At 42.5% G+C, this 26,732-nt stretch overlaps 1 protein-coding gene across 8 annotated transcripts in view; it reads left to right on the top strand.

Annotated features, from left to right (window-relative positions):
- Window positions 1–25,582, top strand: part of osbpl8 (oxysterol binding protein-like 8) — an 87,617-nt gene extending 62,035 nt beyond the window's left edge. For 5 of the 8 annotated variants that reach the window (XM_074626274.1, XM_074626275.1, XM_074626279.1 and 2 more), the window contains 20 exons: window positions 2,511–2,584; window positions 5,102–5,182; window positions 6,526–6,627; window positions 6,724–6,927; window positions 9,815–9,899; window positions 10,661–10,826; window positions 11,015–11,240; window positions 11,677–11,861; window positions 12,088–12,169; window positions 12,593–12,691; window positions 12,899–12,995; window positions 13,139–13,237; window positions 13,406–13,503; window positions 14,920–15,009; window positions 15,518–15,654; window positions 15,884–16,069; window positions 17,421–17,574; window positions 19,587–19,689; window positions 20,976–21,081; window positions 21,169–25,582. In XM_074626274.1, coding sequence (XP_074482375.1) covers window positions 2,511–2,584; window positions 5,102–5,182; window positions 6,526–6,627; window positions 6,724–6,927; window positions 9,815–9,899; window positions 10,661–10,826; window positions 11,015–11,240; window positions 11,677–11,861; window positions 12,088–12,169; window positions 12,593–12,691; window positions 12,899–12,995; window positions 13,139–13,237; window positions 13,406–13,503; window positions 14,920–15,009; window positions 15,518–15,654; window positions 15,884–16,069; window positions 17,421–17,574; window positions 19,587–19,689; window positions 20,976–21,081; window positions 21,169–21,298 — 2,504 coding nt within the window. In that variant the 3' untranslated portion in view covers window positions 21,299–25,582. Of the gene's footprint in view, window positions 1–2,510; window positions 2,585–5,101; window positions 5,183–6,525; window positions 6,628–6,723; window positions 6,928–9,814; window positions 9,900–10,660; window positions 10,827–11,014; window positions 11,241–11,676; window positions 11,862–12,087; window positions 12,170–12,592; window positions 12,692–12,898; window positions 12,996–13,138; window positions 13,238–13,405; window positions 13,504–14,919; window positions 15,010–15,517; window positions 15,655–15,883; window positions 16,070–17,420; window positions 17,575–19,586; window positions 19,690–20,975; window positions 21,082–21,168 lie in introns of those variants that run through there. The other 3 variants (XM_074626276.1, XM_074626280.1, XM_074626281.1) reach the window with 2 other exon arrangements.
- The last annotated feature ends 1,150 nt before the right edge of the window (window positions 25,583–26,732 follow it).

Here is a 26,732-nt window from a genome sequence, read left to right as displayed (position 1 = left end):
TATCTGTCATTGTTTTGTGTTGTTAATTGATTTCCAATAATAAATATATAAATACATTTGCATAAAGCAGCATATTTGTCCACTACCATGTTGATAAGTGTATTAAATAGTTCACAAATCTCCCTTTAAGGTTAATTTTGAACAGATAAAAAAATGTGATTAATCGCGATTAAATATTTAATTGATTGACAGGCCTATCTTTCACGTAACCCAACATTATTAGTTACTGTGGTGTAAGTATGGCTCTTGACATTGGATGGAGCATGTTACTTTAACAACACCAGAGCAGAGGAAGATGTATTTATTTACACTGACTATATAACATATTAATTAACTGAATTATTCTATCATCCGGTTTCCTTTATATAATGTAGGTTGAGATTAAGGGAAGGATACAAGGAGTTCTGTGCTGTAACCTCTCCAGGGGCTCGCTATAGTGGCTGAATTGCCCTTGAGTTGTTTTCCAGCTGAAGTTGGCATGGAGATGTGCTTGTCAAGTGGGACTTCTGATGTACGTAATGTGTTCCTTATAGCTCTGACGTCGGGTGAAATCAGCTACTCGACTCCTGTTTCTTCTTTCCATTTAATCTCATGCATACAGGTAGGCATAGAAACCCAGAAGGATCTGAAGTGCTTGGTTTCAAGTGGCACTTTTACATCAGAGTTATTGACCCAATGGATCGCTTTTCATTACCAAGAGGTATTAATGTGGTTACAAGTGGATCAGATATTCTACTTGTCTGAAGTCAGTTTTTACTTTTATTCGCGATTATCAAATAACAAAAAGTTAATTGTCGTGTTTTATCCGCCTTACTTTGTGCAACACATAGTTGGATGTGTAGTGTTTACCACTTTGGATATAAAATGAGAGGGTGCAGGTCGTATCCATGTAGACCATGTGCCGTTTGTTTTGGTTAACGGATACGAAATAGATATGATGTCACGTTACTCAGACTACAACAATAAAAGTGGTAACTTCCTTCTACCTCCCAAATATATCGATTCTGGCATTAAAAAAATCTATTTCAAAATCCGAGGAAAAAAATCGCTATACATACAGCCGGTGAATCGATGATTTTTTCCCCACCCCTAGTACCTTCCACTTCTAGGTGCATATTGGTTTGGAGTTTGTCTGCCATCACAATCATTATTACTTTCTCTATGTACACATAACACACAGACAGCAAACAAGCTTGTTTGTAGGGAGTTGTTGAAAGACATTAAATTGAAGCAGGGTAGAAGAGGAGGCAGGTTAATATAAAGTGGATATGACAAAAACAGCTCTGCACAAAATCACTCCAGTAATGCACCGAACACCACATTGTTTTCATTAAAAGTATCCAAGCATGGAGTTTGAAACTTTTAGGTTTTCTCTGAGTCATTTAAGAATTCAAGATCCGTGATGTTTGCAGGACAAAACTAAAGCATGCAGGGAGAATACATAAGTAGGATGCCTATTTTGCCGCAACTACAAAACACCCAGCTGTGTTGTTTTTTTTAAAACAAATAGTTAGTCAAATAAGATGTGACTGTTTTCCAAATGATGAACATTAGTAATGAATCTCCGCAGTGCTTCACTTCAATCTCACGGATGAATACTGACGGCCTGTGGATAGGAGACGGAGGCTCTAAAATATTTACAGGCTCTCTGTCACCTTGAGACCACCAGTGTCACCAGCTGCCAGGGTCTCAGTGGGGAATCTGTTGCTAAGGTTAGACTAATTGGTTAGAAAAAAGGTGGAGCTCAAATGAAGAACAGCTAGTGTCTGTTTGTTTAGGTTTGTCAACTACATTCAGACACACTTTCATTATTACCCAGTTTGTTATTTTTAGAGATTCCCTTCAGCAGCTTCACCGGAGCAGTTGGTGTCCGAATGACGTTTCTTTGTTTCCTCTTTGCTCCCAAAGCCAAACTACGGATTAAAACAGGGAACCTCCTTTCACCGGCCAATTTATCTAACCTATGAGCTCAGTTCAGATTAGCGACTTGCAGCAGGCGGCAGCTTGTTGATTCCATGGCTTACTTCCAGTTGCTTTGAAGGACAGCGTGCTCTCGTGACCGTTACTGACATTATGTCATGAGATTTGGCCCCTCAGACATTTGGACTCGCGAGCCCCGCAAGTGCTTTCAAACACATTTCATAGCTAATGGCCGGTTGATCTCACTAATGAAAGCTAGACGGATCATTTTTGTTTTCTTTAAAGGAACAGTGTGTAACATTTAGGGGGATCTATTGGCAAAAATCTTTAAAAGATATATTTCTTTCCTACTTAGTAGCAAAATCTAACTAAATATTCAGCTTCAGTCCATATTTGTTGGCATTTAGCCTTTCAAAACCAATATTTTCACTGCAGTCAAAAACTACTTGACGCATACAAAGTGAGGCACGGGGCAGTCTAGGAGCTCAGCTTTTCTTACATACAAGTAGGTAGGTTGGGAACCACCGCTGTAGGTTACCTGGAGAATAACGGTGGACTGATGTCTTTATGCTGTTGTGTTTTTGTCACAGGTTTTGAGAGAGGGAAGGAGGACCTCTTGCCTCTGCCTTTGAAAGAGGACTCACATTCCATATCCAAGAGCAAGGTAAGGAACGTCACTCCACTGAGCTGATGCTCTGTGACGGGTGGGTAGGAACGACTGGGTGCTTTTGTTGTAATGAGACCAGAGAATTTGGGAATTATTGCATCTCCTTTCCTTTCTCAGTCTTGCCTAAGGCGCAACATATCCCACATTGAGATGACTCACACATCATATACATACACTGTAACACATCAAAGATTTATCAACTAAGATCCAAACTGAGCCCTTCTTTCAAGTGGAGCTCAGTGTGGAGGAGGCCCGTCTCGTTTATCTGTCGAGGTCCACGTCGCATATGTTTGTCAACGCAAATGTGGGTGTCTGAGTCTCCCTCTGAGTCACAGCAGAGACGCTTTCATCCAACAGGAATCCTATTAAAGATGTGTTGTGATTTTTGTGAATTATGAAGACGTGACAGGATAATCTTTGCAGAGATTCAAAAGCTTTCTATCAGCGGGGCTTCCCAAAACCAAGAACACTTTTCACTTCAATTCATCTTTAGATTCTGCTATCAAGAACATCCACCATCTTAGAAAAACTGTTCCCGTCAATCTTCACAGCAGTAAATACAGTCTCAGCCAAAGGAAACCAACACATTCTCACTCCCAACTCGTCAAATACCGCCGCTTGGTCAGTGCCCCTCGGCATCGGAGACCGACGCACGGGGTACCGCTCTTACGTTACTTTTGAATGGACCAGGGACGGCTTCTCAATATACGCTTGTTACATGCATAGTGTCTTTTTTAATAAACTTACATGGACTGACGATAGTAACGACTCACATGACTCACGACCCACGGGACTGACGATACTAACGATCCATGGGACTGACGGTAGCAACGACTCACGTGACTCACGACCCACGGGACTGACGATACTAACGATCCATGGGGCTGACGGTAGCAACGACTCAGGAGACTCACGACCCACGGGACTGACGATACTTACGATCCATGGGGCTGACGGTAGCAACGACTCAGGAGACTCACGACCCACGGGACTGACGATACTTACGATCCATGGGGCTGACGGTAGCAACGACTCAGGAGACTCACGACCCACAGGACTGACGATACTTACGATCCATGGGACTGACGGTAGCAACGACTCACGTGACTCACGACCCACGGGACTGACGATACTAACGATCCATGGGGCTGACGGTAGCAAAGATTCAGGAGACTCACGACCCACGGGACTGACGATACTTACGATCCATGGGGCTGACGGTAGCAAAGATTCAGGAGACTCACGACCCACAGGACTGACGATACTTACGATCCATGGGGCTGACGGTAGCAACGACTCAGGAGACTCACGACCCACAGGACTGACGATACTAACGATCCATGGGGCTGACGGTAGCAACGACTCAGGTGACTCACGACCCACGGAACTGACGATACTAACGATCCATGGGGCTGACGGTAGTAACGACTCAAGTGACTCACGACCCACGGAACTGACGATACTAACTATCCATGGGACTGACGATACTAACGATCCACGGGACTGATGATACTAACGATCCACGGGACTGACGATACTAACGATCCATGGGACTGACGGTAGCAACAACTCACGTGACTCACGACCCACGGGACTGATGATACTAATGATCCATGGGACTGACGGTAGCAACAACTCACGTGACTCACGACCCACGGGACTGATGATACTAACGACCGACGGGACTGATGATACTAATGACTCACGTGACTCACGACCCACAGGACTGACAATACCAACGACTCACGCTAAAGGGTGCCTCCGTGGGGCCCATGTATGTCGGTTTCTGATGCCGAGGGGCGCTGCCCAGTCGGCGGTATTTGACGAGTTTGGAGTGAGACCGGGTCGAGGAAATGCATGATGGATTTCTGAGTTGAAGAATGATTTGAAAGAGAAGATTTTAGCTCTGGTGCTTGTTATCATTCTCCTTCAGTCATTGCCTTCCCATGCCTGTGGCTGTTTAAAGCCTTAAGTAGCCCTGCTTTAGGATTCCCACACACCCCCATCTGTCTCCTCTTTAAATAGCTTCAATTGGCTTGTGAAGCGAGCTGGCAGAGACACACCTGAGCTGGCATTTATAGTCTTTATTCTGCTAACTGAGCTAAGTTTGGGCTACCAGGGAAACAAACAAGCTTGAGAGGAAACAGGAAAAATCAATCACTTCTAGTTTCACGATGACGTTGCAGCTCTTGAAACCGTAATCATAACGTTCTAATTTCAGTAGACGCCGTTGATTGTATTAATAGATTTTTCATTAAGAGAAAACACTTTGTCGCCAAGATTATATTTAGTCATTAGAGCAGCTTACACAGAGTGAAGCAATGAAACACATCCTCACAGGAAAGCTTTGGTTGTTATCATCAGACAGGGTGGCGTTTTCTCAGCTCAACATGGCAGATGAACCAATGATAGATTTATATTTAATATTGAGTTTAGAGATATTGGTGCCTACAGAGATTAATCAGTTCTCATTTTTTTGCTATTAAACCCTTCTTCCCTTCTCTGTGTGTTCAGTCTGAAACAAAGCTGTACAATGGCTCCGACAAGGATGTGTCGACATCCGGAGGAAAGCTCACCAAGAAGGAGTCGCTCAAGGTAAGTGAGTCAAATCAAGCTTATCTTAAGTGCTGTGTATCCGGATACTAACAGTATTGAGGGAGAGCGCTGTAGACGCCAGACCAGTTTCAGAAATGGTGTTTCCCATTAGTTACATGAGCTGGGTCTCCAGCAAAAGTACTAAAACTACTTTTCAAGGAACTAAAAGGTTCCTTCAGCCCACTGTTGTCTGCGGTCTAAAGACATGTGAAGATTAGGCTAATTAGTCCACTTACGAGGGCTGCTGGTGACAGGAGTAAACAAGCTCAGTGTGTCCGCACGTTTCATCTAAAACAACACGATGGAAAATAATAAATCTAAGAAAAAATGGAAATGATGTTTTGTCTCACTGCGACAATATTTACTGCTGCACACTGGATGTAATGAATGAAATGCAGAGGAGGAGAATTAAACTAAGAGCGTCTGTCTGCACAGTAAATCATCTGTTGAGTAGTTGATGGTTATTTGGAGGCCGGCTGTGGCTCAGAGGGTAGAGCAGGTTGTCCATCAGTGTATGAATGGGTGAAGGCTGACATGTAGTGTAAAGAGCTTTGAGTGGTCGGAAGACTAGAAAAGCGCTATATAAATGCAAGTCCATTTACCATTTATATACCATTTATATAATCAGAAAATAACTTTTCTTTCTCTCATTCCCGGCACCACAACACTGTCTCCCTCTTCTACCGCTCTCTCTCTCTCTCTCTCTCTCTCTCTCTCTCTCTCTCTTTTCTCTCTTTATTTAATTTTTTTTTGAGTCGGGAGGTTGACAGCAGCAAAGCTTTACTTTCAATGTTGAAATGCTCTCCCCTCGTCCTAAAATGGTCCTAAATCGATACTAGAGTGCTTCCTTGTTTATGAATGAAGCAGTACACAAGTTGATGCAGCCGTACTGTGTATGTTTTACCAATCAGCGACAATCATCCTCTGCAAACCAGGATCCAGGTTGAAAAATACCAAAGTTAGCCTTTAAAAATACCCTTTTATGGAGTCATGTATAATCACTGATGCTTGTTGTTTCACACTGAGTTAACTTGTGTCACTTGGCGAGTCTGTATTTATGAAACGCTGTATATTAAATTAGGTTGAATTTTCATATTGCAAACCACTGACACCGCAATACAGGATAGGCAGGATACTTTACATTTAGAGGAATGAAATGCAGCAGATACCTCACTCTACTACAGTCAGAAGCTACCTGCTGTTATCTAACAGGAACACCGAGAGGTGTCATTCCAGTCTCATCATTTGCTGCCAAATGTGATTCAGTGAGAAAGCAAGTGTGGAATATTGATATTCACAGTTGTGTAAAAGTGATGTTGTCCGTCTCGCTGTGCTCCGTGTAGGTGCAGAAGAAGAACTACAGGGAGGAGAAGAAGAGGGCAACCAAGGAGCTGCTCAGCACCATCACCGATCCCTCCGTCATCGTCATGGCCGACTGGCTAAAGGTAGGAACGTCTTCCACCCCACCTTGTATAGCATAATACAGACGGTGATTTTTGGTAAGGTAAGGCCTATCTGACATGTATCTGTATTTGACCCAGATCCGGGGCACTCTGAAGAGCTGGACCAAGCTGTGGTGCGTGCTGAAACCGGGCGTCCTGCTCATCTATAAAACCCACAAAAACGGCCAGTGGGTGGGAACGGTGCTGCTCAACGCCTGCGAGCTCATCGAGAGGCCCTCCAAGAAGGACGGCTTCTGCTTCAAGCTCTTCCACCCGCTGGAGCAGTCCATCTGGGCCGTGAAGGTCAGTACACACCTTTAAAGCCTCTTCCGCACTAGGAACGTCAAGAGCGCGTGGCGGCTGCGTTACCTGTTGTTTTTTAATTCGGCGTCCGTGTTAACAGGTTAGAGCAGCCACACTGCCCGCAGCTCGGCTGCGTCTCTTCTAGAGATTCGAGGTCTCGCCTATTTTTGACGCGAGCCGTACAGTTCACAGCAACAACAGATAGTGACAGTAATCTATTGACTGTATATTAACATCATACCAGCTACATTACTACAGTTTCAATCTCTTTATCTGTTACGGAGATGAAATAAAGTAAAGACTTATCTTAAAATCAACGCTTCCTGCTTTCATTTCAAAATAAAAGCCCTCAAGCGTTTTTTTCTGTGTACAGAATTCCTTCATTTGTTAACACAAGGCTTTTATTCTGAAATATGTGCCGGACAGTGTTGTAGAACATTCAGTGACTTGGAGAGGTCCATTAATGAATAAAGTACAGGGTTTTGATTGTGGATTATTACTATTATTTACTAATTACCACACGTTTCTTATCCTTTCTCTGTCTAAAATAAATATAAATGATATTTATAATGAAATGAAATGACCATTATGAAAGGCAAACTCTATGTAGAAAGAAAGGGCTGACAGCAGCAGCAGCAGAGACGCAGCTGAAACGCAGAACGTGATGCAGCCGCCGCGCAACGCAGAGGCCACACAGACGCAACGCAACGCAGACGCCATGCAGATTCCACAACCTGTTTATTGAATTAGTGATTTTCAGTGCTGTCGTAGAGACATCTGTTCGCCTGTTTTAGAAAACACAAACAAAGACGAGGACAAATAGATACAGGCAGTGCGAGTGGTGTGACTCATAAGAGACAGAAAAGTCACGGAAACCTCAAACAGCTTTGACGAGTTTAAAGGCAGTCGGTGGAGCAAAGAATAGAAGTGTCAGCCGTTGAACAGTCAAAGGTACTAGCGTGAATAAATGAAAAGCTTGTGATGTGAAGGATCAAATAGAATAGTAAATGCAAAAAAGGAAGAAAGCGGTGAGTGGAATTTGGCTCGCTGTCTGGCTTAATTCCGCAGGCTTTCTAGGGTTCTACCTTTATATCATGAAACTACTGTAGTTTTCCTCCAGGTATTTTAATATCAGCTTATCCATACTGCCAGAAGGAAAACAATATGGTGGACGATGTTTCACTGCCTGGGTTTAGAAATGCTCCTTTGTGCATCCTCGTCTACAAAAATGAGGAAGTACAGACAGACTGATGAATTGTTTTGCAGTTGAAGCGATGGTATCAATCTTCTTACCTAACTCTCAGCAAGAAAACAATTAAGCAATTGACTAATTTGTTGAACTATTCCTTTAAGTCTGCCAAATATATTACCTAAAGTATCTTTACACTGCAATGGGAAAAAAGCCTTATAATCCCATTATTTATATAATTAATAATAGATTAATCAGTGGAAAGCTGGAGGAGGAGAATACTGCCAAAGGTTTGTTATGCAGGATGAATTTGAAAGCACTTTAGTGATGAACAAAACAAAATGAAAACAAATGGATAATCAAGGGTAAATGATCTTCCATTAATAACAACAAGTCCTTTGTCCCCCTGCAGTTAAAAGAAAACAGATGTGGACGTTAGCTGTATAATTAAGAGCTCGTCTTTTGTTTCATTTAGGACAGACAGAAAATTATACATCCAGCCAGCGATTTTCATATTTGGCAGCGACTCTCCATTTGTTCCCGTGTTCTCAGCTGCGATCAGTCGTCCACTCCAACTGCGGTTTGGTATTCATCGCTGACCTCGCCTCTCAAGTGTCGTCCCCGTTGTTTGTGCTGTGAAAAGACTTGAATCACAATTGTCGATCTGTGTTGTAGATTACAGCGTTCCTGCTCCTGCCGTCATCCTCTTCACTTCTGAAATAAACACTTCAATCATTCGGTCTTCCGTCTCCTCTCATAGCTCATTTACATAACGACCCACTGGGGAGTCTAGATTTCCTCTGTTTGCACACATAAATGATGACGAGCTGAATAAAAGAAACACAAACTGTGCAGGTGAAGCAGGGAAACCATAAAGGAACTAAAACCGCTTCAATTGAAAATATGGAGGACGGAACCTTCTAAAATAAAAAAAAATAAATGACTCGATAAATAAATTAATTTGTCATTAAACGTAGAAAAAATAATATTAAAAATAAATGTAGCCATTAATTAATTAAATGATAAAATGTGATGTTTGTTGTGTTGTTGATGTTTTAATTTGCTTCTTTATTTATCTTTGTTTCTTTATTTATCTTTGTATTAATTCCCTTATTTATTTACTCTTCTGTTTAATTTTCCCTTTCATTTAAACACACTAACCCCATGAGGACATATGTTGAGTGACAGCCCCCTCATTTGCATAATGAGGCAGAAGTATAAAGAAAAGAATACATAGATAAATAAATTAAAATAAATGAAAAAATAAATAATTTAATAATGAATGCAAAAATAAATGCATAAATAAAAATAAAAACAAAAACATAAATAAAAAATAAATAAATAAATTTAAAAAATAATATCTAACTAAATAAAAGGGTAAACAGAAGGGTAAATAAGCAAAGGAATTAATACAAAGATAAATAAATAATGAAACAAATTAAAAAAGAAATTATTTTTATTAATTAATTAATGGCTACATTTATTTTTAATATTTTTGATACATTTAATGACATTTATTTATTTATTTATTGAGTCATTTATGTATTTATTAATTTGTTTTTGAATATGCCAGGTTCTGTCCTCCATCTGAAAAGAGACAATCAAGACACTGACTCAAATCAACGGCTACCTGACCCTTAAACACTGAAGTTGATGTGTAACGTGTACTTCCTCCCTTTTATTTCTTCTTGTCATCAGGGTCCTAAAGGAGAAGCAGTCGGCTCCATCACTCAGCCGTTACCCAGCAGCCACCTCATCTTCCGTGCTGCCTCTGAGTCTGATGGTAAGAGACGGGCTGCCAATCACACTGCAGCTCTTTGTCTGAGTCTTGTCAGTAGCAACTTACATTGAGAGATAAAGATAGATGGCGTCAGTTACATAAAGCAATATCAGTACTGGTTCAAAACTACTTTTACTTGCACCATTTGGTGTGGAAGTGACACTAACTCTAATCCTAGAATGGATCTGATTCATGTGAGCAGAGTGCTCTGATGGCATGGTAGCATGGCTGTCTTGCAAACCTGTATCTTTTTATAATTATTTCAACTTGGCTTGTTTTTACTAGTATTTTAAGGGGGCCAAAACTGAACAATCCGTTCCACAGAATTCTCCACATAGTGAGTGAGCGGTTTTAGCCACAGCCCGTCCTGCTCTGTGTCTCTGTCCATGGTGCTGAAACATCCAATCCAGTCTCTCCCTGTCTTAGTCTCTCTCCATGGTGCTGGAATGTCAAACAATGTCCAAGATCACTCGCTATTTTCTACCCTAGTGAACAACATTTACACTTTGCATGAAAAAAATACCATCAGAAACGTAGTCCAAACTTTTGTCGTCCAAGTCCAGCCCTTTCTGGTTTCCAATTCAATTGCAATGTAGTTTTCCCTCTGTAATGATATAAATATCAAAATACGAAGGATTTTAAAATGTTGCACGTCTTGAACTAATGCTGGAAAGGGACCAGGGATGATTGTGAGTACATGAGGCAAAATTATTTAAAAAATATATGCTGCATATCAGTCTGATCAGTGTGAATGTCTTTCCCAGGTCGATGCTGGATGGACGCCTTAGAGCTGGCCCTGAAGTGCTCCAGCCTGCTGAAGAGGACCATGATCCGCGAGGGGAAGGAGGACATGAGCACGGTAGCCACCGGCGGGGAACACTCCATTAATTTCTACAGCCTCCTCAGAGCCCACAACATCCACGGTTTCCAGTGAGTAGGAAGCAAAACCAAAGCTACAACTAATTTAGATTACACATCAGACCGGCTCATACAGGTACTTCGCAGAAAGTCAAGGCCGCACCCCCTTTTGGGGGAAGGAAAACCAAAGGTGTCATAGACTTCAAATGTAACATTATTCATTGTATACATCTCACCACTCAATCGACCCCGTCCTCCAGGTTCAACGACAGTGACCATTTGAAAGACCCAGACCTGTATTCAGACAAGTCGGACAGGGAGGGCGAACAAGACCACGAGGAGTCCGACCCAGAAGGCCTGGAGAAGAGCGAGGAGAGCGACAGCGACACGTCGGAGCGGCAGGACGACTCGTACATCGACCTGGACCCTAATGAACACCTGCGGGAAACCCCGTACCTGGAACAGTCCCACGAGGAGCTCGGAGAGGTAAGGGGAGCCACAGAGTCTGATTCACTGTTTTCATATATAAGAAATGTAGATCGAGTGAGATTGGAGCATTACACCATCAGCCATTAGAATTAAAACTTCAGCTAAAAGCTGTTTTGTTGCATAATGAGGAGGAATTAGCATGTTCTTTTGCTGGGGCTGTTAGGAAAGCTGCAACACGGACAGGCTTTGATGTGTGTGGGTGTGTGCGGTGAGTTTGACAGCTCACTAATTAAACACCTACTACAGCCGAGGCAAAATGTTTATAGCGAGGAGCTAATTAAAAACCTAATTTTGCAAACCAGTTGCACAAACAGGCGCATAAAACTTTGAAGCACGTGAAGACTCGCGCATTAATGTGAATGTTTCTGAGCATTTTAAGACGTCTGCAGTAGAAAAATACATATTCTCAATTCTGTGTGTCTCCTTTCTGCAGGCTGGCGAGGCCGCCCAGACAGAGACGGTATCAGAGGAGAATAAATCTCTGATCTGGACTCTGCTGAAGCAGGTGCGACCCGGCATGGATCTGTCCAAGGTGGTGCTGCCCACCTTCATCCTGGAGCCGAGGTCCTTTCTGGACAAACTCTCTGACTACTACTACCACGCAGACTTCCTGTCAGAGTAAGCCCAAAGTTATTTAAAGGAATAGAAGTAATAGAAAATTCTAGCTCCTCTAAATTTGACTAATTAATAAATATCTGCACACTGAAATCTCCTTTAACCATTCCTTTAACAGACCTCAATACGTGCAGTACAACAAAGTTCAACCCACCTGAGTTGAGCAGCAGATGTTATTATTAATATTAGGAGCGTCTGTCTTAGTTTGGACTGTGTGTTTGATTCTCAGGGCCGCAATCGAAGAGAACGCTTACAACCGGATGAAGAAGGTGGTGAAGTGGTACATCTCTGGATTTTACAAGAAGCCAAAGGTCAGGAGAATAAACATGTACAACCCACTTCATGTTCATGAGCAACATAGAGTATCATGGAAGACCATTTATGCCAGTAAAAGAAAAAAAATAAGATGAAATCTCAGCTTTGTGATGAAAAGTATTAGTATCTCAGAATAAAGACTTAGTATTGCAAAATAATTATTTTTTTATTTCAAAATAATGACTTAGTATCTCAAAATAATGACTTTCTTGTCTCGAAGTAATGACAGTATCTCAATATATATATATATATATATATATATAATTTTTTTATTTTATATATTTGTTTTATTATTTCGAGAAAGTTTCTCATTATAATGACTTAGGGGTCGTAAATGGGCTTCCATAGTGCATACATGCTTTCTACTGTTATATACAATCTGTTATACTGAAATCATACTGTTTGTTTTTAATCCTCAGGGGTTGAAGAAGCCTTATAATCCCATTATTGGAGAGACGTACCGCTGCATGTGGCTCCACCAGAAAACCAACAGCAAGACCTTCTACATCGGAGAGCAGGTAACGGCAGCTCTACTAGTGCTGCAGAGAGTACTAACTAACGAGCAATCTGATTGGTCTAGAGCTCATTCCACCTGTCCCATAATGCAAGTTGCTATTATCTGTGATAAGATAAATCTATGGCCTGGTTTCAAATCAAATAAGTTCCCTCGTATGTCTGCTCCATAGTCGCATTCAAGCTCACCACATCGGTGTGTTTTTCTTCAGGTATCCCATCATCCTCCTGTCTCAGCCTTCTACGTCAGCAACAGGAAGGACGGATTCTGCCTCAGCGGCAGCATCCTCGCCAAGTCCAAGTTCTACGGTACACTCACACGACTAAAATCCATTTCTAGTTACCTACAGGCTCCTTAAATAATGAAGTGTGCTAATATTTACTCAGCTGCTTTGTTATTTATTTGCTGCCCCAGCACATCTGTCCACTGACTGCCGTCGTTTACATTTCAGGAAACTCCCTGTCAGCCATATTAGACGGGGAGGCTCGGCTCACTTTCCTCAACCGAGGAGAGGACTACGTGATGAACATGCCCTACGCTCACTGTAAAGGTCAGAGTGCACTTCAGTAGTGCTTTCTTTTGTGTTACTTTAATGTTGCTTTGCTCATTTGGAAAGCTGTAGATCTACTTAGAACAAGCTGTTTGGGTCTAGTTTCTAAGAGTTTCCCGGTTATCTGTGCTGACGAAAAATTCCTCGTGTTTTTTTTTCATCTCGTAGGCATCCTGTACGGCACCATGACCCTGGAGCTGGGCGGTCAGGTCACCATCGCGTGTGAGAAAACGGGCTACAGCGCTCAGCTTGAGTTCAAACTGAAGGTATGGCTGTGTTTAAAATAAAGCTACTTACAGTAGGACCTGTAGAGCTGTTGAGTAATAAACAATAGATCAGATGTTTTGAAGTGGGGTTGTATGAGGTACTTCTCCATAGTCGGTGTGTTACCTGCAGTAGATGGAGGTCGGCACGCCACCAGTTCGGTGAAAACAAACATGTTTTAGACACCTAAAAGAAAGACTCACTTAAAATAAATCAGTCTAAGTGCACACTATATTTAGAGTATTTTCTCCGCTTTATCTTGCCGTCAGACAGCCCTTACCAACGGGGAACTGAAGCCGTTATATCCATCTATGCTCTCTTCAAAGCCACCAGACTCCATTGAGGACAAACAGTCATTTTTACCTCACAGAATACGGGGGGTGCCGGTCTACCACCGCCTCGTCGGTTAAGTTTGTGTTATCGCGTCATCTACTGTAGGTAATACACCGACTATGGCGGAGTACCTCATACAACCCCCACTTCAAAACACCTAAACTATCCCTTTAAGAGTGAACTCCTCAAAGCCTTTATAGATACAGTACCTCTTGGAGTATTTTTTAAAAAAAACTGTTTCTTACATGACTTTTCTGAATGTCTGACCCCCACCACGCCACGCCACTCCTTCTCCCCCCCTGAAAAACATCCCATCCTCCATACCATCGTTCACACACCATCAACTGCATTATCCCGTCACGAACTAGCGACAGGTACTTGTCAGAGAGAGCAAACAGGGAATCAATACATTTCCATTGCAAATACAAATACTTAGGGCGGTCTTAGCCGATTTTTAGGTTATAGCAGGCTCCAGACATGCGCTAAATTTAGGAGACGAAAAAACTGTCCTGGCCATTTTCAAAGGGGTCCCTTGACCTCTGACCTCCAGATATGTGAATGTAAATGGGTTCTGTGGGTACCCACGAGTCTTCCTTTTACAGACATGCCCACTTTATGATAATCACATGCAGTTTGGGGCAAGTCATAGTCAAGTCAGCACACTGACACACTGACAGCTGTTGTTGCCTGTTGGGCTGCAGTTTGTCATTTGAGCATATTTTTATGCTAAATGCAGTACCTGTGAGGGTTTCTGGACAATATTTGTCATTGTTTTGTGTTGGTAAATGATTTCGAGTAATAAATATATACATACATTTGCATAAAGCAAAAATATGTGCCCACTCCCATGTTGATAAGAGTATTAAATACTTGACAAAACTTCCTTTAAGGTACATTTAGAACAGATAAAAAAATTAAACTGTATGTGTGCGTGTATCTCTCCTTCCTTTCCCCTTGTCCTCTTTTCCTCTCCCATCCCTCGCCTCCTACACCTTTACTGTCCATTTGTCCTACCTCATCCTATTTATTTCCTTTCCTCCTCCCTCTCTGCCTCCCTTCTCCTTCTTCTCCTCTCCTTCCTCCAGCCGTTCCTGGGCAGCAGCGACAGCGTCAATCAGGTCTCTGGAAAGATCAAGCTGGGGAAGGAGGTGTTGGCGACGCTAGAAGGACACTGGGTGAGACACACTTAGTTCACACGTACCTCTGACGCCTGCTCGTTGTATAATAAACCCTGATGTACATACAGTATATGCAACATGCAGGGTTCAAGTCATGCCTGGGACCTGCGTTACACGCTAGACGTCAATATCAGTTTATTAGACTTGTTTGTGGAAAGACGTGTAAATTGAATCAGACAATTGAGACATTTTTTAGTAAAACAATAACTAAAATTTTCACATTTCTATCAAGAAATTGTATTTGTTGTCGTGTAAGTGTATCAGACGTTGTTAAATGAATGCGGTTAAGCTTCTTGTAGATGAAGACAGTGATGGAGTCGTGTCAATGTGACTTGGTGTGTTTCAAGGAAGCTGTAAAATAAAAAAAAAACACCGTCGTGAGCCATGAGAAAAATACAAGTATGCACCTGAAAATAAGCACAATAGGTCCTCAACAGCTTCACTGGGCTGCATCTTGTGCCGTCTGTGGGCAAGTAAGGAGAGCTTTTTGACTTTGCCCTCACAGGACAGCGAGATCTTCATCAACGACAAGAAGACGGGGACGGTGGACACTTTCTGGAACCCGACGACGGAGCTGAGGCAGAGTCGACTGACCCGCTGCACCGTCCCACCAGAGGAGCAGGGAGACTCTGAATCAGAAAGGTGGACTTCCACTTAACTATCATCTGCAGATCCTTTCCTATTGTTTTGTATCAGTTTCTTATTTATTGGCTTTTGATTTAGTTTCCAAATTCACCTCTGTGTCTTTGACATCTTGATGTATATTTTTAGTGTTCTCTTTTAAAAGCTTTCTTGTGCAGCGTCTTCTCTTCTTTCCCTGTGTGAGTGCAGAGAAGCTTGATGACTTTGTTCCCTCTCTCTCAATCCTCAGACTGTGGCAGCACGTGACCCGGGCCATCAACAACAAGGACCAGACCGAGGCCACCAATGAGAAGTTCATGCTGGAGGAAGTCCAGCGGAAGTCCGCCCGCGAACGCAAAGCCAAATGCGAGGAGTGGATCCCTGCCCTATTCGAGCAGGACCCCGTCACCGGAGAGTGGCATTACCGATATGCCGAGTGAGTGGCATCATCTCACCTGACATAATAAAAATCCTGCAGTCATTTTTAGAGAAACCGATGCTGAGGTTTTGTCCAAGTAAATGTCTGCACCGTGTTGGTCAGTCTGTGAATATGTAGATAAACTGTTCCACTAATAGTCAGCGATCACGTCTATAATGTTAAATCCAGCAGTCCAACAGACCTGCTCGTAAACTTTCTGTTATTCCGTCTAAACAATCCACCAAAAATCTACTTCTGAAAACATTTTAAGCGAGAAACAGACAATGCCACTGCTGAATCTAGTTTCATTGTAGAACTACATCTCAAGTTTAGTGAGCTGGACGCAGTCGCTTTGGCGTAAAGTTGAGATTTTTCAACTTTATGCAACCCTCTCCAAGTCGTCTCAACACTTCCATCATGCACCGGGCCACTGCTTCTCCTGCTTTCCAAAGCTCTGCTCCTGGCCGAAGGAGGAGACGCTTTTTGCCGGGTGCATAGCTCTCCCCCTCCCGGCAAACGTTCCGACAGTAACAGTCTTCTCTCCCTCGTGAAGGACATCCCGTCCACCTCAAATCCTGATCCCTTCTGAGTTTTTTTTTTCCTCAGTCACTCCAATTAAAACAAAACGTGACGTCATATTTACACAAGACGGATCCTTTCTAGCCATAACCTGCTCGCACCAGTGAGTGGAACCGCTGACAACCCCCCCCCCCCCCCCCCCTGAAATCATAAACAAAGGATTGCAACCCCGCCTTTTTATTTTGAGAGAGCAACGGCCAGTGAGAAAACTCCAATACTCGGCCGACCAATCGTGTTGCTTCATCACTCTGTGACAGACTTTTGCATTTGTAGGTGCTGGCCAAAAATCATGTAACAAGTGTATTTGCCTCAATTAGAATAAAAATAACACCTCAGGGCCTAAAAACGAAGTCTTAATTTTAAATAGTCTAAGGACATATCCTGTTTTCTCATCTTACAATCAGTACTATTATCAGGCATTTTACTTTAAAGCTTTTGCTCCCCCATCTTCCATATTGAATTAACCGGTGTGACAGGGTGCCATCTAGTGCTGATTCCTTCTAACTGCAGGGTCTGACCTTCTGTCTGACGTAGATCAATAGATAGACGGGACAGTTCTCTACTGTAGGTGGCAGAATGTTATGAATAATAATGTTTTTCACAGGTCAAAGTGTCGTCATATCAGGTGAAATGATGTGGAGGGCTGTCTGTCTGTTGTCTATGTCTTACTTCCATCTTCTCTTCTCTTGTCGTCTTGTATTTGTTTGTCTCTGTCGTCTTTGTCCCGTATTCTTCCCCCTCTACGTCTCCCCGCCTCGCCCCGTGTCTCTCGGCCCCCTCCCTCCATCAGCACGAGGCCATGGGATCCGCTCAACGACTTGATCCAGTTTGAGAAAGACGGCTGTATCCAGACCAAGGTCCGACACCGCACCCCTATGGTACGTTCTGGCAGTCTTATTAGTCTGAGTAACCAGGGGCCGCGGAGGGACAATTGCAAGTGCCAGGTAGGTCGTCCCGATCGAAAACCGCCATTTAAAACAAAAACAAAAAAAAGCAGCTCGCCGCCTCAGCCACCTTCCACGCAGCACCCGATGCACCGTCTTCATTGTCGCTTCTTCTCTTTGTGTCGCACATCGCCGTTGTCGCCTCTGCTTCTTTCTCTTTGTCTCTTGTTTTTTTTTTTCTTCGTTTCCTACCCTGGCACCGGCTGTTCTCTCTGTATGGGAGGTCAAAGTGCACGCTGAAGGAAGCAGGTTACTGTTCTTAACATGAAGGACTCAATGTGTCACACAGGACATATTTAGAAGTATTGTATTCCTGCAGCTCCCAGAAAACTGAGCCCGATACAACCTAGAAATCACAAGTTGCTTTAATGCGTTAAAGAAATGAGTGGCATAGCTTCGGTATCAACATTAATCTTACAATGATGTAATGAAATGATAAAGTGAGGGTTTAAACGACTGTGACACCATCAGATATCTGAGCAGCATTAGTGTTTTGCACTTTATTGAGTTTTCTCCCATACAAAGTGTAAAAGAGAGAACATCTATCACATCAACAGACCATCCACCGCCATCAACGTCTGGTTGCTTCAGGGGCGTCCGTCCGTCACGCCCTCCTCACCCTCCACCCGCCACCTCGTCTTCATTCTGTTTTGTTTCCATGTTGTGTTTGCTCACAAGTCTCGACTTCTACTGAGCTGCTCCTTCGTTCATGTCATGTTGAGAACCTAAAGGTGCAGTGTGTGTGTGGACTTGCTGCTCGTATGTGTGGAGTCTGTGAAACTGTTTTTGTTCAAAGTAACCACGTGCCTAAGATAGTGAATACTCTCTTTATGAAGTCCTACCTACAGTACGGAAGCCCTGAGAGGCAAATGGGAAAAAAAGACTACTATATCCAACTTTTGAGTATTCCGTTAAATTAATAAGTCTGTTAATTTACGCATTCACACACCTGGTGTTTAATTTCTTCGTATTTGTCTAATATAGTTCGCTCTTCCTTTCTAAAATGTGCCGTTCTGCAAGTCTGTAGACTTGTCCATGTCTGTGCTTGGTCAGATGCTGCAAACACCGCCCCGCTCGTAGCCAGATAGAGAAACCCTGGGTTGATTTACTAAGTTGATAACCAGCGTCGTAGGAGCGCTCAGCGTGATCTCGTTTGTTAGATGTTAGTAAAGCCAGATAACGAGAAGATACCCTGGGTATGTTGAACTGGCTTCGTAGTTCAGACCTCTGATACTACAGTAGTAAGTTATGTAAATTAAAACTCAACTGAAAGGAAACATGAATGCTTCTAGTCCTATTTAGAACACAGGGTACAGCATGGGGTTGTAGTAGAACGCTTCAGCCTCCTGTGGCCGAAATGAGTATTACAACAACAAGCTTTTCTCACTTGCTTCTCAGGGCTTCCATAACTACCAGAGGAGTGATCAGAAAAATAAGTCTTGCTAGGTTAAAGATCATACAGACAAAAATAATAAAGCTTTATTTCCCGCTCCTTTTTTTAATAAATTGATTGCGCACTTTTAACCTTCTGGTTAGTCATTGTTAGGCACAATCTGAATTGATGTTGCCAACCTTAAATCAGCCTTTAAACCTGTTTTGCCTGAAAAATCGCATCACATTAAATAAAGCAGTGAGATTAAGAGCTGTAATCCAACCAGAGTTTAATCCCGTTGAACTGAATCGTTTTAATGTGCCGGCTCTCGGCAGGTTCGCTTCATTCTGGACTCTTGCTTGTGTTGAGTGTTTTGAATGGATGTGTCACCGACTGATGTACCAGCATGCCTTGCACGACGCCGACTAGCATGTTCGTTGTATTGAAGTTCACATTGTAAACAATTATTTTCTATTTTGTGTTCTTGAGTCTCTGTACTTGTGCGGATGATAATAAGATACGGTTGTACAGTATGTGCTCTTATTTGTAGCTGTTGTGTGTGTTTGCTTGACCTGTTTCTCTTTGTGTGTGCTTATGTGTGTATCTGTGCATGTGTGTGTGTGTGTGTATGTATGTATAGGTGACGGTGCCAAAGAGGAAACACAAGAGCGACAAGCCCAAGAGCCCAGAGAGTGGCTGCTCTTCACCCGAACCCGACCGCCAAGACTCGTCTGGCAGCGAACGTGAGTCACGCTCGTTTATGATCGCTTACAGTACACACACACACAGAGGTTCATGTGAATAGAACTGGTTGTACTTTCTATGATAAAAAACCTACATATAATATTATTATTACTATTATATTATTATTACAAATACACAACAACTAAAGAGGCTGGTAAAGAAATATCTTGGTAAAAATTGGGTTAAATTTGATTATAAATGTTAAGTTTATATACACTTCTAAATGCTGTTGAAACACTGGTTATATGTTACCTAGATGGCTATAAAGCTTTTACTTCCAACCCATCTGCAGAACACCAAATGACTACTTGGACTAAGCTGAGACTGAGTTAGTAAACAGCACCCTCTAGTGGTGTTAGTTATTTCCTCTGTGTTTCTTGTGGAGGTGATGATGTTTATATTTCATATTTCATTTAGTCCATGTGTCCGTACACAACATTAGAATTATACAATAATTAAAAAATCTAAGCCAATAAGGTATTTTTGTACTAAAAACGTTGCTTTGATGTGTCAGCTTTAACAGGGTATCTGCAGGTCTTAAAAAGTCTTTAAAAAAGGCCTTAGCAGGTATTAAAAAGTCTTAAATTTAATTTACAAAGGTCCTGAATATTTTTTCTTTATGGCCGTAGACCGTAAAATGTGTGATACATTTTTTTTTTTCTTTTGAAAAAAGGTCCAGGTCACATAAATTGATTGATTATAATTTTAGGAATTATTGATATACACAGCTGGGAAGCATTGACAAAAATGTGATATAATGGTCAATTAATTCATCTACTTAATCAATAATTTTAGGCCTTATTTTCCCTACTGGGTTTGAGTGATTCTTTAATGATGAAAAATGTATTGAATTGGATTGTATGTGGTGTCAAAAAGGTCTTTGAAAAGTCTTAAATTTAATTTGGTGAACAGATTAAAGAGGACCTTTTATGCTTTTCCCCTTTCCCTCATGGTGTTATATCGTTTTTTTGTGCATGTAAAAGGTCTGCAAATTTATAAAGTCCAGGCCAAAGGGAGTTATTCTCCCCCACAGAAACACTGCTCCTGAACTGTCCCGCCTTTTCTTCCGTAACGTGGTGATGTCACCAAGTAACACATTTGCAAAATACCTGCTAAGCGGCTAGTTCTCTAGCTCTCACGCTCTCAAGCACAGCTAGTTAGAGCAGAGCTGGAGCGTTTTTTGAACATTAAAGCTTGTAAACAAAAAACACAAGTATGCACCTGAAAACGAGCCTAATACGTCCTCTTTAAATGCAGAAACCATGTGTTACACACTCTGTTTCAGGACACAAAAGCAAGCATAACAGCCGGCTGAGGAAAAAAGGAGCGGACCTCAGCGAACTTCAAAGTGCCATTGAATCTATAAAGCAGACGCAGGAGGACATTAACAGGTGAGAAGCGCACCGGTCACGCCGCGACCATGAGCTTGATATGACGCTGAGCACTTACACATTACTCCTGTGTGTGTGTGTTTGCAGGAACATCAGCGTGCTGCGGAGTCGCGCGGCAGGCCGGGTGGAGGGCAGCTCTTTCCTCCAACAGCGCGACTACATCATCATCGTTTTCCTCATCCTCCTTCAGGTCCTGATCAACTATGTCTTCAAGTAGCAGCCATACTCCACAGAGAGAGAGAGAGAGACAGAGAGAGACAGAGAGAGACAGAGAGAGAGAGAGAGAGTGACGCCCTCACACACACACTCAATATACACATAATGAACATTACAGTGGGGGACTTAGAGACGTGAACTTTGACCTCTCACAATAAGAGACTCTCTTCTTCTCTGTCTTTATTAAATCCAACGTCCAGAAAGAGTGGAGACTTCCACATGAAAAGAGACTTTTTTAACTTTATTTTTAACCAATCCATTCCAAAACTCTGGGGAGATCCACAGATTTCAAAAGCGAAGAGGAGCGGCGATGAGGAGACGCAGTCGGAGGTGAGATTCTTGGTGCGATTAAGTCTCAACTGCCACTCTGGAGCTTGTTGATGATTTGCCTTGACGTATAAAAGAGGCAAAGACAGCAGACTTTTTTCTTTTTTTTTTAGCTGTTTGTTTTTGTTTTTTTCTGGAGTGAAACTACTCTGTGATTTACATTTCACCTCAAACAGGGAACCTTTTAACACGGAGACGAGTACCGCGGCTCAGATGGTAAAATATACCTTTAATTTTAATATTGTTTTTATTGTTCTTTTTGCTTGGTGTGTCCTTCGTTGAATAGGCGTCTGCTCGGAATAAGGTGATAAGGGAGAGAAAAACAAAGTGGTCCAATGACTTTTTATTTTTTTATTATCAGATCCTTTAACGTGGGCTCGGGGGAAACGGACGAGGAAGACGAGTGATATTGTTAAAAGGAACAGAAGCTATAATTTCTGCTGTATATTAAATCTTCACCTTTTTGCATACAGAGTCAATGTTGAAAGAAGAAGCCGTCTGCGTCCTTGTATACTGTAGGTAGCATGTACAGACAGGTGGTTAGGATATTAGCCCTATGTACAGTATTTTGTCTTAAGGCACAAATGCACTGGAAACGTCAGATATTTGTGTTAATATAGTTTTTTATCATCAGAATACCTTTACATTTCTGCTCTGAGGACGTCCAGAGCATCAACATAGGGTCCAAAGAAAATGTTTTTCACGAGCTTCAGTGACCGCTGCTTGTTTTAATCAAAGTCAGCAAAGCTAATGGAAAATTAAATCGATTAAGGATTGTGCTTTCTTGCTGAGAATTAGACGAGAACATCGATACCACTCTTGTGTTTGTACGTTCAATACAACCAGCAGATCCAAAGGTAACAAAATCTGCTTACCGGCACCTCTAATGCTAACTAACACGGTATATCTCTCGTTGGTATAATCTGCACAAAAACCAGAGTATAAAGACGACACATGTTGGTTTTACGGGGAGTTAAGTTAAGTTAAATAAATGAGATATTACGTGTTAATTAGAGAGCTTGAGACAGGCTGGTAGGTGGATTTTGTTCGCTTTGGACGGAGCCAGGTTCAGACACAGTGGTATCAATCCTCTTGTCTAAATTAAGTGTATTTCTCAAAATATGAACTATTCCTTTTACAATTTGTTCTATTGAATTTCAGATTTAAGTTGTGCAACCACATAGATGAAATGTAAAAGGTGTAAAGACTAGCTAATCTAAAGAATAATCTCCAAATATAAAACTCCAGATGGCTTTACCACGGAAGAGAAAACCCTTAACACTCCCCTTAAGCTGCCGACTGCAGCGTCACGTCAAAGTCAAATTCAGAGCATCATCGCTTTCAGTGCTTTTGCGCCTCTCAGATGTTAACCAGGAAAACTAGTATAGACACTTTAGTAAGCTACTAGTGGGAGGAGGAGATAGACTTTGTTTTTCTAATTAATGACTACTAATCACCACAGTAAACCATTCCAAACGTACGCAAGTACCAGCCAAACTCAGTGTGTAGAGAGTAGAGAGTCGACCCCGTTCACTGTGTAAATACTATCCAGACGGGACGGCAGCGTTCCTCGCGAGTAGCGCGTTGGCGTTTTTTTCAAACACCGAGGTTCACAATACAGACACTCCCGCGCTCTGTGCACAAGCCAGTCTTTTTTCAACCTTGTGTGTCTTTCTGTCCACTGCTCTGTAGATACACATGGACATGGGCAACAAAAGAAAACATATGTGGGGTACACCATTATAATTATTGTCGCAACTTTATCCAAACGGCCTCCAGACGTTGCTGTTATTCAGTCCGAGTTTCAGGTTGAGTTCTAATCTGTTGCCTTCTTCTTTGGAAACATTTTAAAAGTCTAAATAGCAGACATAAGACCCCGTAAATGTGCAGAATTATGAGGACGTTAAGGGCTGTGTTTAGCGCTATCACACAGGAAAAACTAACTCTGGTACCAGCAATCTAGATTGTATATTTACACGTGAGTTTGAAAACTATTCTTTTCGGTATCAATCGAGGATGAAGGCAGCATATTAGAACCCATACCTGATCTTTTTAACCACACAGTCTGTCAGGTTATCTCCGAAAATTTCAAGCAACTACTTATCAAGGCTAGGGATGCTCATTTTGAAGAATGTTCTTAACCGATAATCAACCCTCATTAACCGATTATTAACCGTTAACCAACAAGATTTGTGCCTCGTACCAGCTGCAGGAGCACAACAGATATTGGTTGAATGGAGTCCCCAGTTCACCGTCCGGGAGCGTTAACTTAGCAGCTACGATGCTGCGTGTAGTGTCGCGGACATGCAGCCACTTTCCCAGTAAAATTCTCCACCGCACATTTAGTTTAGTTTAGCAGGTTGTCAGCTGTGTGTCTGCCCGGCGTAACTTTAGCGAGTGGCCAACAAACAGTGTGTGTGTTTGTGTCACGTTAGCAGCTCTAGCATTGCCGGAGGCTTCGCGCTCGCCACCGCCACACGTAGTCTGCGTAACTTTAGTGAGTTTCCAACAGACCGTGTGTGTGTTGGCGGTGAGTGTGAGGTTGTTGGTGGCAAGCCAGAGACCGGAGCCGACTTCCTGTATCCTGCAACTCTGGCTCGGCCTCTTTAGGTGGGCTGTTAAGGTGAACCAGCTTTTCTCCTTAAAGAGACGAGCCGCTCCTCTGAGCCGCTCAGCTTTTGAGTTAATTATTAACATTTCTTTTAACCGGTAGCGTTAATCAGTTAAAATGCGTAATGTCGGTTAACGGTTAAACGGTTAATTATGGACATCCCTAATTAAGGCAATTCAAAAAAGATCCAATCCACTGATGGATCCGAACATTGATTTTCTCTTCAGCCTGTCATGATGTTAGCCTTGTCGACGTTTACATATCCGATTGCCTCCGCCGTCAGCAGACTGTTGAGCGATGAAAACTTTGTAACGCTAACCAACCACAGGTATATAAACAAAGACTGGTGGCATCGTCGGGAGCCAGCTGTTACCCTCCCCACCCCCACACCCCTCCGTAAGTTACCCGGCTGGCCCGTGTGTATCTGTACGTGTATTTTTGTGTATCCTCATTGCCTCGATCGCTCATCTTAAATAGAGATTCCAGATGTTAGAATGTGGAGATATAAAGTATATACCAGTGCCTTCTAGAGTCGGACTGGGGAGGGGGTTGGATAGGGGAGGTGATGGGGGGTCGGCAGGGATGTTGGGGGGGTTGTGGTGTCCCAAGTGTCTCGGTGAGCGAATGATGACGGGAATGATCTGGAATAAAAGTGGGGGGGGGACTTGGACTGGTATCCTGGCGGCGGCTGTAGTCGTGTTTTAGAGCGGACGTGCCATACGAAGCCTTAGAGATGAGTCTGACTCCGGCTCCAGAGCTCACCGACCCCCCCCCCCCTCCCCGAAGCGTCGCCATAGTAACTCGCCCGTAGGTTTTCCGGATGCTGATTCCTGCCACAGAGAGAGAGCGAGAGATGGAGAGAGAGACCACTTCCTCTCCGTTGTCGTCCTCGTCCTTCTCTCGCTCTCTCAAAACACCAAAATTCAGAGGGAAATAAAACATCTCTGTTGTTGTTGTTGTTGTTGTTGTTGTTGTTGTTGTTGCTGTAGCTGTAAAATAATAACATTTTATTTATTCCTCTTTTGTATGTGGGTTCATGTTTTTTTTCTGCTCGTAGCATTAGGATCACTTGTTCAACGTTTTTCAGAATCACACGGTTTTATCCCACTCCTCGCTACTCGATGTCACACACGAGCGACTGTCCTCAACTTGTGCACACTGTCAACGTCTACTGCCCCCCCCCAACACACACACACACACACACGCACACGCACACACACACACACGCCTACCCTTTTCCTATATCTGAGTACATGAATATATTTACTATATCTTCAAGGTAACTATAACTTCCTGTAAGTTTATGGTCACATGTAACATAACACAGAATAAAAACAAATGACATCCTGGGGTCGTCTGTCTCACATTTATTATTACTCATTCTGTATTTATTGATATTGTACGAGAGGTGGTCATTACTGTTTAGATTACCGGTCCATTACTATTGGATGTGTCGTTTTGTGACTGCAAAGACAATCTAGATCAGGGGTCTCCAACCTTTTTTCCTCTGAGAGCTAATTTGACAAAATGAAAGTGGCCGATAGCGACACATAGCGCCACCAAGTTGTACATCGCCAATAGCAGACATCATTTCAGTCTTACTTTTATGGTACTTTAATAACGTTTCAGCCACCGCAGTCATCGCCTCTATTGCAATCCCACCATCGGTGAAGGGTTTTGTTAAGCCTGGGACACACCAGGAACGTCAGGAGCGCGTGGCGGCTGCGTGATTCACGCGTCGGGTGTTCACACCAGCTGCGTTTCAGCTGCTGCATCTGCTGCTGTCAGCCCTTTCTTTCTACATAGAGTTTGCCTTTTAACGACCACTTCATTTCATTATAAATATCATTTATATTTATTTTAGACCGAGAAAGGTTAAGAACTGTGTGGTAATTTGTAAATAATAGTAATAATCCACAATTAAAACTCCGTACTATATTCATTCATGGAGCTGTGCAAGTCACTGCATGTTCTACAACACTGTCCGGCACATATTTCAGAAATAAAAGCCTCATGTTAACAAATGAAGGAATTCTGTCAACAGAAAAAAAATGCTTGAGGGCTTTTATTTTGAAATGAAAGCAGGAAGTGTTGATTTAAAAATTAATCTTTACTTTTTTTCATCTCCGTAACATATTCTACAGATGTCTAGACATTGAAACTGTAGTAATGTAGCTGATATGATGTCAATATACAGTCAATAGATCAGTGGATGTGCGCCACTAAACGAAGCCTCTGCTGCTGCATTGACCTTCTTTGTCAGTTTAATAAACAGAGAATGACGTCTTTTAAGCGTTGTTTTCATCTCCTTCACCTTCTCCGTTCGTAAACTGCTACAAGCCGGAAAGCTCAATGAAAAGTTGGCGTGGACTTTGGTGAAGCGGCGCTCAATGAGACCCCTGATCTAGACCAAAACATGAACAATTATGCAAATTATCAAAAACGTGTCGGTGAGGTCAAAGCAAATGCGTATGGAAATATGGCCAAGACTCAGCTG

This window comes from Sebastes fasciatus, chromosome 23 (assembly GCF_043250625.1).
Source record: "Sebastes fasciatus isolate fSebFas1 chromosome 23, fSebFas1.pri, whole genome shotgun sequence".
Taxonomy (NCBI): Eukaryota; Metazoa; Chordata; class Actinopteri; order Perciformes; family Sebastidae; genus Sebastes; species Sebastes fasciatus.
The sequence above is the reverse complement of the archived record's forward strand: the minus strand, read 5'-3'. Positions and strand labels throughout refer to the sequence as shown.